The 13151-nt window shown below is 35.4% G+C and overlaps 1 protein-coding gene across 1 annotated transcript in view; it reads right to left on the minus strand.

Moving 5' to 3' along the window:
• XK (X-linked Kx blood group antigen, Kell and VPS13A binding protein) overlaps positions 1 to 13151 on the minus strand; it is a 52220-nt gene that overhangs the window by 25083 nt on the left and 13986 nt on the right. The window contains exon 2 of the mRNA XM_072615185.1: positions 4216 to 4478. Within this exon, the coding sequence (XP_072471286.1) occupies positions 4216 to 4478 (263 nt within the window). The remainder of the gene's footprint in view (positions 1 to 4215; positions 4479 to 13151) is intronic.

Raw genomic sequence — 13151 nt, forward strand, 5'->3', positions numbered from 1 at the left:
CACCTGGCCAATGCCAAGGACTTAGGCACCTCAGGATTCATTTTCCCTGAAGCCTTAACCTTGACAGAGTTGGGGTAAGTCCTCCTATTCCCAACTTCCAAAGGACTCCCACTAGTTTGGTTGAAGTCGGTAAATTCCCTTTAAACTAGTTTTGAGACAGGGACCAATTCCAGTTAAATTGCTTTGCATTACTTAGGTCTTCTTTGATGATTGGTCTTAGAAAAATAAGTACAAGTATTGCTAGGACTAGTGTCAATTAACTTAAAATAGCCCATGATAGGGCTCTTTTGGACCAGTCAAAGTTACTTTATCTTAAAACCAAAGTTTAAAGGCCAAACAAAACATCCAGCCAGGAGTGGGAATGCTTCATCTTGGGCTTGCTGAAATGGCTGAAGGAGAACAAAAGGCAGAAGCTTTTTCCCTTAAGGCTCACAAAGCAGCTTCAGCACCACTCCAGTACTGGCTAACTCCCTCTACCCCAAGGACTCCAGCCTATCCTTCCCTTTCACTCTCTCTGCCTATTCCTCACCTCCTTCCTTCTTCCACCCTCCCTTAAAGGCTTTGATCTGGGAAGGATGATTGCACCTAGCCGTTAACTCCTCCCTCCTCACCTTCTCTTACCTGCTCTAGCCCAGAGGAGGATAACCTTGTTCGGCCTCCCTGGCCTCCTCCTCCTTTCCCCTCCTTGCTTTCCCTTAAGGGCTCTGGTCTTGAGGAGGAGAGTTACAATTCACTTATAGACAAGAGGCTTGAACCTATTTCTAAGGGGCCTATCCCTTTAAGACAGTCAGAAACTTCGGGGTTCCAAGGCTCCCCACCCTTCCAAAGACAGTAGGGGTGCTCTGAGCAAAGGTTGCAGGATCCACCCTTATTCTGTCAGGTCTTGAATTCTTGCAACCCTCCCTTTATCTCGGAATAATAATAGCCAATTCACGATTAGGATTTCTAAACTGTCAATTTGCTGTTAGCGTACATCTCTTTCTGTATTGTGTGCTGTGGATGAGTCTGTTATCTTGTAAGATTTAAAATGCAGGCAGCCAGAGACATCTAAGGGCTGCAGCTAGGGAAACAAACAAACCAGACGTTAAAACTTTTCCTTGTTGTTCTGGTCTGGCCAACCTGGAATTACAATGGAAAGTTAGATGATCTTACCTAAAATCATCTTAGCAGATTTTGTAGGTTGTGAGATTAATCATTAAAAAGTTTGAAATTACTGGAAAAGAAACTCCTGAGACTATAGATAGCTCTAGGAGCTCACCTTGCTAAAACACCCCCTCCCAATACAGATCACTTAGCATTCCTCACTCCCTCCCAGAGTTAAGAGAATATCTCAGAATGGAAATTTTTAATAGTCACAAGGGTTCATGTTAACCCCTCTCATTCCAGATCAAATTATAGAGAAAAGAATGCAGGAGAAATGTAGGAAAAACTTAAATCATCCTTCCCCAACTGGCAAAAGGAGGGGAGGGGTAGCAATTCACAGACTGACAGTGTTTCTAACAGTCCTATACCCTTGGACATCTTGTAACCCACTCTTCTAGGTAAAGTTTGCAAATGCCACCTAGGTCCTATACATTCTGTCCACTCTGTCCCAGCAGCTGCAAACCACCCCAGGCTTAGTAAATTCTGCAACTGTAGGGGAAAGTACAGGTGGCTGGATCAGGTCTGTGGTGAACATTCCCTAAGCCCTTTCTACAAGAATTATCACCACTGGGACACCAGCCTTTCTACTCTTGGTAAACTTCACAGTTTTCTGTTCCAGTTGAAAAAAAAATGTATTTTATCTCTGTTTGACCCATTTCTTGATTTGTAAAGAGAAAAATAATTATGGTTGTTTGTTATGGGATTGTAAAATGCTTAACATAATGACTGGCATATGTTACATACAATATTATTATTGTCTCTAATATAATTGTTAACTTTGAAGTGGTTTTAATTACCAAACATAATAAGATCAATAAAGAAATGCAAATGGTATTATCCGAAGTTATTGTTATGTTATTCCTAAAATTGTATTATATTTCTGAATTTCTCTTAGATTGTGAAGTTTAAGAGACCATTGTGAGGTAGAAATATTGTTAAAGCAATTTTTATTTGGATCTTGCTGCATATGAATTGGGTTTTTAAAAGGATGTGATAAAATTAGATAATTTTGATATGATAACAGGTATTTCCACTTGAAATCTTGGCTATTATGAAAATATATGTGGTAGTATAAAGTTATAGTTTCCACATGTTATGCAAGGTGATTTAGAAGTGCATTGAACTAAAGTTCTTATAAAATTCTGTGCAAAAGTTTCTGTGTTGTAGAATTCACATTGAGCAAATGAGAATCCTTTAAAAAAAATAGGGGTGTGACTTTTCAAGCCTGTTTCATCTAAAAGATATATTTATGTATGCTAATTTGAAGGTTTATGGACTATCTATGTGAAATGCCAGAATGTACTTCATTTCTAGGGATATATTTAAGATTTTTTAAGGAAATTTTATTATTGTGATAAGGCTAAATTAACTGGATATGTTCTTCTTGACTTATGGAAACTAAATCTCCTCTCCATTACAAATACTTTTTTGACAAATACCTTTTTGGCTTTGTAATATCTAGGAATTCTGTAATAATTAAGAATTTAGTTTTGTTATAATACTTTGCGAATTTGTGTTACCTTACACCAACATAGTTAAATAAATTCCAATTTTAAAGATTTTTGCTTTAATGAGGAAGAATATTTGTCATTTTAAAGTTTCCAACTAATTTCCTTCATAAAAGTTTAGTGAACATTAGAATAAATTTTAGACTGTTTTTTGAAAAAGGGGAAATACTTTCAGAAGAAATGTTTTGAAAAATGATAACATTTCATATTATTTTTGGACTTTTAATAAGGGCCAAAGCTTGAACTAATCAATCAGACTGTTTTGTTTTGCTCTAAAAATGCCTTTTCCTGTGTCAGTAGCTTCAAAGACCTGTTTATGACAGGATGCCTACAAACCAAATGGTGGAATTTCCCTACTGAATACTACGTAAAAGGACAAGAAAATTCAGAGGGCAAATTTAAAAGGAGTAATTTTTATTTGCTTTTTTCTACAAGCATTTCTACTTTTGAATAGAATCTATATTTAAGCTTATTGAGTATTGATTGGTATTTCTTCACTTATTTAATAATTTCAAGTATCCTCTTCTCCCTCATTGCCTCCTTTTCTTTTGCCATGTCTTATGTGAATGTGGGTTTTCTGAAATTAAACAACCAAGTGGAAGCTGCTCTTGGTAAGTCTACTGATATTAGGCTAATCAAGAGATTCACTCTGTCCTAACAGATCTAATAAGTGATTACACGTTTTAAAGGCAGTTCTTCATTAATAAATTGCCTTCTGGATTGATTAAATACCTGGTATATAACAGAAATTTATGTAAGTGCCTCCCTCAAAATAAAATTTATGACTAAGACAGGATTCAAAAACCATCCATCTAGGCTGCTTTTGATGCAACATGACCCAACAAACAAGATGAGACCAGATAACCTTGTGTATCAGCAAGGACCCTGACATACATAGGAGAGCCTGGGGCACAGGTTCTTAGATGTGCTTTTCTAAAAGGAAAGCAACTTTTGAGGGGTCAATAATCACTTTAATCAAGCACACATATCATTTACTTAGTTCAGCAGAAAAAGTCAGCACCCTGAACTTCAGACAAAATACAAACAGAAACAAAGCTCAACCAACAGAAAGGGTTTCCAACTGTCTGACTGTAAGCAATACATACATCACAAATCAACAGACAGATTCAGCTGTCTGACCATACATACATACATACATATGTATTACTAGAGAGAGAAGCGCCAACATCTGGGTTTTCAAAGAGGGTAGGGAGCACTCCTTAGTGGCTGCCCAGAGTCTAGTCTGGCCAAACATACACTTCCAATGAGTAAGCCCCAAAGTAAAACCTCACCTCAGAGAATTTATACACTTTTCAGAGCCAGAGGGCATCACAACCCTTGAGAACCAGTGCATTAAAAATTCACAAAAGGTGTGGGCCTCCCCTAATCAATCTTTCCTTAATAGGCTGGCCCATTAATGGGTAAGGAAGATCTTTAACTCTCTGGTTAACATTACACCTCATGAAGTATGAATGAATAAGTTCTTCCAATGGTAAATGTAACAATTTAGAATGACTCCCACTTTATCCCAGAAGACAAAGGCCAAAGCTTAAGATATACATACTTCTCCCTACGGTGATTTCCTGCTGCAAGACACTTATGTACAGCTGGAGGGTCAGCTGAGGTGCTGAACCCAAAAAAGCCTGGATCACCGATGCCCTGCTGAACGCTGACCTGTGGGTGCACAGCTTGCCTTCTGCTCTGCCCACTTCCTTTTCAATTTCTTCTGTGAGTCCATTTTTAGGAATCTGCTTCTTCTTGGTGATACTGACATAAGGCTCTTCAACTCTGCCAGCTTGAAAATATATGCAAAAGACTTCCACACATCTGGAAATGGAATCAAGATTTTTATTAGATGACTAGGAATCCTGATTTATTTTTAGCCATCTTATCCACATTTCACCTGTATCTAGTATTCTCAGATTTACCAATGCGTCATAGTACAACAAGGACTAGATTTGGAGTTATAAGACCTGCATTTCAGTCCTATTTCCACCATTATGTGGGTCTTTCTGGATCTCAATTTCACTACCTGTAATTACCTGTGATAATAATACTTGATTTCCATAATACAGGGTTGTCGTGAGGATCAAGTGAGATAATGAATGTGAAATCATGATGCAAATGTGAGAAATGATGCATTAGTTCAAGGATGTGCTGGAGCCAGCTTCAACAGACTAGTGAAAGTTGATTGTTAAATTTTCAATACTTTGGATATTAGCAAATGCTACAAATCAAGGCTTGATTTATTGTTTTGCTGAATGTCTAGACCTAAGAAAGTAATGGAGGAAATGTTAATAATGCATATTAAACTTAAAGTGTGCCATGCATATATGCTTTTTTTCAGAGCTCACACCCCTTCTAGAGCCCAGTCCATATACCCACTTTTACCTTTTACTTTGATGTCATCTAATTCCCCTAAGGTCGGGCAGAGCACTCAGAACTGAAAAACAAAAGGAAATGAGGAGACGAAACTAAAAGGAAAGGGAAGGAGAAATGTAAGGAGGTTACAGCAGGGAAAAGCAAGATTATCCATAAAAACATCTGGTTGGTCCTGGCTCCAGCACTGTGGTTTAGGTCCTGATGCGTCCAGGGTCTCCTGAGGCTGGAGTAAGAATAGGGAAAGGTAAGGAGAATGGGCAAAATGCGTGACTCAAAGGAGGCCAGGAAAAGGGAAAAAAAGGGGAGGTATAAAGGAAGGAAAGAGCAAATTAGATGAGGAATTGCATGTACATGTCTCTTCCTAGCTAGACTATAAGTTCCCTGAGGGCAGGGACTTATAATTCTTTGCTGGTCATGTATAATTCAAATATTCAATTAAATAAGTATTTATTAAGTACATACAAGACTCTGTTAAGATGTGATCCTTTAACTTTAAAGAACTTCAAATATAGTAAAGAAGACAATGAAAAGTCACTGCTGTAACTTTGGCCGCTTTCTTCACAACAATCCTGTGAGTGAGTGGTACAAGTGCTATTATTTTTATTATACAGACTATGAAAGTCAGACTCAGAGAGCTTTAGTGGCTTGTTTGTGGTCACAGAGTCGGTAAGTGTCAGAGGCAGGATTTGGATCCTGGTTCTCTCACCCCAAGTCTGCCACGCTGCAAAAGAGAATACGAAATGCTGGACCAAAAAGCCGTAGAAAGCAAACTATTAAGTCACACTCAGGACTGATATCACTACTACTGCTACTACTACTACTACTAGTACTACTACTACTACTACTAGTAGCAGCTGCTACTACTACTACTACTACTACTACTACTGCTACTACTGCTACTACTACTACTACTGCTACTACCTCATTGTTTGTAAAATGCTTCACAAATATTTACTCATTTGATCCTCAAACCCTGGGAGGTAGCTACTATTTTCCCCAGTTTTACAGACCAGGAAACAGATTGTACACAATAGTTAAATGATTTGCCCAGAATCACAAAGCTAGTAAATTTATGAGGCTGAATTTAAAATCAGGTCTTCTTGACTCCAGGTCCAGTGCCCTACTTACTCACTTTGCCATCTACCTGCCCTTGCAGAAATAAGGAAATACTTAAGTAATTAAAGAAATACTCATTGTTTATGGTTGGCCTGTGCTATACAATAAAAATGACAATGTTACCCAAATTAATATACAGATTCAATGTCATATCCATCAAACTATGAATAAGTTACATTATAGAATTAGACAAATTAATAATAATAGATTTTAGAGAAGAAAAAATTCTAAAATAGCAAGGGAAATAATGAGAAAAGGAAGAATGAACGGAAGCTTATCTTTACCAGGCTATATATTATAAAGTTATGATCATTAAAATTTTTTATGCTGGTCCAAAATTTGAAAAGTAGACAAATGAAACAGAGTAGAAAAACAGGTTTCAGAAACAATAGAGCCCAGTATTCAACAAATTGAAGAATCTAGACTTTAAGGAAAAGGGCCCTCTATTTGACAAAGAACTGCTAGGAAAAATGGAAAACAGTTTTTCAGAATTTTTTCAGATTTAGATCCACATCTTATACCACATACCAGAAGAAGCATCACATGAATATATGTCCTAAACATAAATACACACACACACACACACACACCAAAACAGTGGAGAACAGAGCAGTACCTTTCACAGTTAGGACTAGGGATAGTTCTTAAATAAGGAATAAAGGTAATCACAAAGGAGAATAGATTATTTTGATTACAAAAAGTAAAAAATCATTTGTACAAACAAAATCAATTCATTTTAAAGTAAGAAAAATTGTTGAATAGGGAGATAAAACCCTTCATCAAATAACTCTGATAAAAGTTTGAAATATATATATGTATGTATAGTGTGGCATATGTGTCATAAGGAACTGACAGTAATATATGAAACCAAGAACCATTCCTCAATAGATAAGTGGTCAAATGACATGAACCATTTTAAAATTAATTATAAATAATCAACAACCATATGAAAATTGATCAAAATTACTAATAACAAAAATGCAAATTTTTAAAATACTTAAATCAAATTTCACAGCCATCATATCGGCAAAGATGATTTTAAAAATGAAAATGGTCAAAGCTAGAAAAAAGTGGGAAGACAAGAGCACTAAAACAATTTTAGTGAAACTTTTTCTTCCAGAAATACAATTTATATTGAGATAAGAAAAGTCAAAGTCAAGACTATCAGGGGATTAATGAAAAAAATGTTAAAGGGCCCATATTTCAAATCATATTGCAAAATAATAATCATCAAAACAATTTGGTACTAAGAAATAGAGTAGTGGATCAGTGGAATAGAACAGGTATGCAATACACAGTAATAAATAACCATAGTAATCTAGTGTTTTATAAATGCAAAGATCACACATGTTGGTGATAAGAACTCACTATCTGACAAAAACTGCTGGGAAAACTGGATAGCAGTTTAGCAGAAACTAGGTATAGACCAGCATCTCATATCATATACCAAGATATGGTCAAAATGGTACATGACTTAGACATAAAGGATGATATTATAAACTAATTAGGGGAGCAGAAAATTTTTAAAGCAAGTTTCTCTGATAAAGGCCTCATTTCTCAAATATGTAGAGAACTGAGTCAAATTTATAAGAACACAAGTAATTTTCCAAATAATAAATGGTCAAAGGATATGAACAGGCAGTTTTCAAATGAAGAAATCAAAGGTATCTATAGTCACATGAAAAAATGCTCTACATCACTTGGTGAAGTTGGGAACTGATCCAACTATTCTATAAAGCAATCTGGAACTGTGTTCAAAGACCTATAAAACTGTACATACCTTTTGATCCAACAATACCAACACTAGGTCTTTATCCCAAACAGATTTTTTAGAAAGTGAAAGGGACCTATATGTACAAAAATATTTATAGCAGTTCTTTTTGTGATGGCAAAGAATTGGAAATTGAAGGGATGTCCATCAATTGGAATATGGATGAATAAACTGTGTTATATGATTGTAATGGAATACTATTATGATATAAGGAATAAAAGGCAAGATACTTTCATAAAAACCTGGAAAAACTTCCATGAACTGATGTAAAGTGAAGTAAGCAGAACCAGAAGAACATTGTACACAGTAACAGTAATATTGTATGATGATGGAATATGAATGACTTAGCTATTCAGAGAAATACCATGATCTAAGACAATTCCAAAGGAATCATGATGAAAAATGCCACCCAAAAAAAACCAAACAAACCTGGTGGAGTCAGAATGTAGATTAAAGCATTTTTTTAAAAGTTTATTTTTCTTGGGGTGTTTTGGATTGTATTTTCTTTAGCAACGTGACTAATATAGAAATACGTTTTGCATGACTCTATATGTTTAACCTATAGCAAATTGCTTGCCTTCTCAATGAGAGTGGAGGGAAGGGAGACAAGGAGGAAGATAATTTGGAGTTCAGAATTTCAAAAAATTGCTAAAAATTTTACATGTAATTAGAAAAAAAATTTAAAAAAAGAAAAGTCACTAAACTATTTACACTATTTGGTCCAGTGAGCTTATTATTGGATACACACTTCAAGGAGTTCAAAGACAGAAAGAAGTGTTCCATATATGTCAAAATATTTCAAGAACAAAAAATAAAATGAGTGCTCAATTGGGGAATAACTGAATGAAATATGGCAATGAAGTTTTTTGAATTGTAAGAAATAACAAATATGAAAATTAAGGGAAGCATGGGAAAGTTTTACGAATATATGCAAAGTGAGGTAAGCAGAACAAGGAAAAAAAGGACTACATAATAACAAAAAGTACACAAAAAGAACAAAAGGACAAAGAAGTAAACAAAAAGGATGTTACAAGAAAAGAACGTTCTGAATAATATATTTTAAGGACCAGTCTTGATCCTGAAGAACAGAAAATGAATCATTCCTTCCATTTTTCCTTAGAGAGGTAGGGGGCTATGAGAGTAGAATGTTACAAGTACTGTCAAATGCTGTCACTATATTGGTTATTTTGGGGTAATTATTTTTATTTATTACAAATACGGGTTTTACATAGAGTGAAGGGCGTGGGGGTAATTAAATCAAGAAGTGACTGACATAAAAAACATCACAAATGTATTTTTAAGAAGATATCCAAGACATACAACTATTGTATGTATCCAAGACATACAATAGTTGACTGATTGATGGATGGTTTTAGACTCTAAGAGGGAACAGATGCAGGCAACAAATAAATAATCACTTTCCTAGGAACAGATTTTCACCATAAAGAAGTTGTAAATCACGAAACTTATGGAAAGAATGCTGTATTTAAGTCAGAGAACATGTGTTGGTATCCTGCTTCTTTCACTTTTTAATCTGTGTTTCCTGTGTCACTTAATCCACTTAGGGTGAGGTAACTCCCATTCATTGAAAAGGCCTGTTTAAGAAGTAGGCAGGGCATGGCCCTTTAATAAGGTAAAGAAAAGAAAGACCTCAGGCTGGGAGGGAAACAGCAACAGTTACTATTGATAATCACTCTGAAGCCAGAAGGGTCTCTTCCGGGCCTCCAGTTTTTCACCTGCAAAATAAATGTACAGGACTAGATCACCTCTGCAGGCCCTTTTACTTCTAAATTTATGAATCTATGACTTTGAGGTCTTTAATATCTACTTATAGGCAAAAAGGTTAAGTAATATGAGCTTTCTCTCCTAGATTTTTCATGTAGGAATTCTAATATGAAGTATTGGTTTATCTCTGCTGACAGCCAGAAGTTGGTCAAATACCTCCTTTAAGTCATCTCCCTGTAACCCCCTGATCACAGTGGGGTAGATGTTGTAAGATTCACCCACCTATAGTTCCATTCCAAACGTCTGTCACTTCCAGCTACTAGTGTTTATTGTTCATTCTTAGAGTTTCTATTTGAGTTCACACAGTTCCTCATCCCCATGCTACTCTTGACCTCTAACACATTTATTTCAGAATTGTAAATAATTGATCTTTGTGTATAAGAAGGCTTCTCTTTTGATTCTTTTATAGTCCTTCATTGTACAGTTTTCTGAAAGCTTTAAAATAATAATTAGCCTATAGTGACTCTTTATATTTTGTATCAATATAAGAATGGTCCACAGACCATCACTCTATGTGGCATTAAATACTTATACCATATAGATTTTTTAAAATAATAATCTAAACTTGAAAAATTCCAACAAACTATCATTTCCATATGGAAAGGATAGGACAGGAAATTGTATATGAAACTACAAATTTTTCTGCCTACTTTTAAGGGTTAAGTATCTAATAAATTCAAACCACTATTCCTAAAGCTGTTTTATTTGTCTTTGTTTGCCTATGAATATCCTTTCATTCTCTTCTGTGAATTAAAAATAATACTTCCTTTACTTTTCTATGCTTTTGTTTCCTTTGCATTGATATCTTTCATCCCCTTTCTTCCTCCAAAAGAACTTTTTAAACCCTCCCTCACAACAAATAAGCAGAGTGAAACAAAGTAAATTTATATTTGCTTATGTCCAAAAATGTTGAACTATTCTGCTCTAGTATAAAAAGTAGGAAACGTTTTATCAGTCCTCTGGAGTCACTGTTGGTCATTAATCAGAGTGCTAAAGTCTTTCAAAGTTCTTTACAATGTTGTAATCATATAAATTGTTCTCTTTGTTAAGCTAACTTCATTCTGCATCCATTAATACAAGACTCCCCAAGTTTGTTTGACTTTATCCCTTTTGGATCCATCATCTTTGGCAATAATCAATTACATTTATATACTCTATATTATTCATCTGTTTTCCAACTGATTGGCACCCTTCTTCCCATGGTATCCAGTATAATAAAATGTGCTCTTTTCAATATTTTTGTACATATGGATCCTTAATCTCTTTTTAAAAATCTCCTTAGTCTATATCCCTCATACTGGCATTTCTGGGTCAAAGGGTATGCACAGTTTAGTGATGTAGTAGGTAGAGTTTAAAAATGGTTTCCAGAATGACTTTGTAACCTCAGAATTTATTTGCACTCCTCTTATTGGTATAAATGTGTTACCCCTTTGGAGCATTTTTTAATTTGGTTATTGTAGCTTGCTTTTCTGCTTTTGAGGACTATCTGCTCATATATTTTGAGCATTTATTTGTTACTCCTGTTCTCTTAGTTTTAGATCAGTTCCTTATCTTGGACATTAGACTTTTGTCAGAGAAATTTGCTGCAAAGATTTTTCCAGTTAATTGTTTTTCTCCTAGTCTTAGCTGCATTGATTTTGTTTGTGCAAAATCTTTTCAACTTTGTGTAGTCAAAATTGTCTATTTTATGTCTTGGTCATGAACTCTTCTTTTATCCATAATTTCAAAAGATAACTTCTTCATTGCTCTTCTAATTTATTCATGATGTGAGCTTTTATTTCCATTTGATTTTTAATGTAGTATATGCTATTAGATGTTTGTCCAAACTTAACTTCTGTCAGACTACTATTCAACTTTTACCCAGTGACTTACCAAACCAAAACATACTTCCCAAAACATACATACTCTCCTACATGTGTAGAGGGCAAAAACTGTTTCACTTTTTATTTGTATCCTGAGCACATAGCACAACCCCTGGCACATAGTGCACTTTATAAATGTTTTTCACTCTTTCATTCACTATTATGCACAGATATGTGTGTATCTGTATAGTTCTGTATGTGTGCATCTGTATAGTTCTGTATGTGTGCGTATTTGTATGTATGTGTGTGCCCCAGAGCTTCGTGGATCTGGGTGCTATCAGGGTCCTCCATGCCCCTTGGGGCATCCCCAGTAAGTACTGTTATTCTTTTCCATCCCCTCTGGATTTTTTCCATTTGGGGTCCTGTTGAGGATTTCCTCCATTTCCTTGGGGTTTCCCGTTTGCTGTTGAGGGCTTCAATCCTATTTGCCTGTCCTCATTCTGCTTGCTCTAGGAAGACCCCTCTTCCAGGTCCATATCTCTGGACATCTTTTTATATAGTCCTAAACTAGACTGAAGGAATTTGCTAATGTTTCTCTTTGGATTTCTTGGTCATCATTCAATCTGGTGTTATTTTTAGATCATCATAGAGAGCTGTGCTCCTAGGCAACTTTTCATGCAGCCATCTTAATGGTAGATTATAAAGAGGTTATATAAAGATATAAAAAGAGCTTATAAATGATTTGATTGAAAACCTAAGAGAAATGGGCCTTGATTTGGTCTAGGCCTCCAGGGTGCCCCATATTCACCAATGCTAAGACAAACAAGAAATAAAGGTCATCAAGATTCATTTGACACCAAGAACAAAGGCACATGAAAGACATTGATAAATTTTTTGTGTTAGTGATGCTTCACATTTAAATAACTGTAGACTTTGTGCATGGGGTTCTTTTGGGAAAGATGGTGGAGTGGTTTGCCATTTTCTTCTCTAATGTGTCCCCATTTTATATATGAATAACTGAGGAACACAGGGGTTAAGTGAATTAACCAGGGTCACACAGCATAGGACCCCAAATGGGAAAACCCAAGAATATTAGCACTCTTTCTGGGGATGTCCCAAGGAGAATGGAAGACCCTGATAGCACCCAGGCCCAGGAAGCTCTGGTGCATACACACACACAAACATGCACATGTACAGATATATACAAATACACATATACATGTGTATTTGTATATATCTGTATGCAGTATATATGTGTAAGCATATAGTGTATATCTTAACTCCATGCCTGATATTCTAACCATTGAGCCACCTAGCTGTCACCTCATACATTTAACCTAACCCCAGTCAAAAATTAGTCCTATTTTACATTAAAAATTCTTAACTAATACTATTTTATAATTTAATTCAGAAGGTTTCAGAAAGATGTAGGTGTGGTCAAATGTCTGATGGGTTTTCATGTAGAAGAGAGCTCAGACTTGTTCTGTTTGATCTCAAAGAGAAGTAGATGTGAACTACAGCATTTCTAGGTATAATTAATTAATGTTTTCATTTATATGCCATATTACTTCCTAAACAACAAATGATTACTTTAGGAAGCAGAAGCAATGTTTCATTATTACTAAATAGTCCTTTAATGTGATA

This window comes from Notamacropus eugenii, chromosome 5 (assembly GCF_028372415.1).
Source record: "Notamacropus eugenii isolate mMacEug1 chromosome 5, mMacEug1.pri_v2, whole genome shotgun sequence".
Taxonomy (NCBI): Eukaryota; Metazoa; Chordata; class Mammalia; order Diprotodontia; family Macropodidae; genus Notamacropus; species Notamacropus eugenii.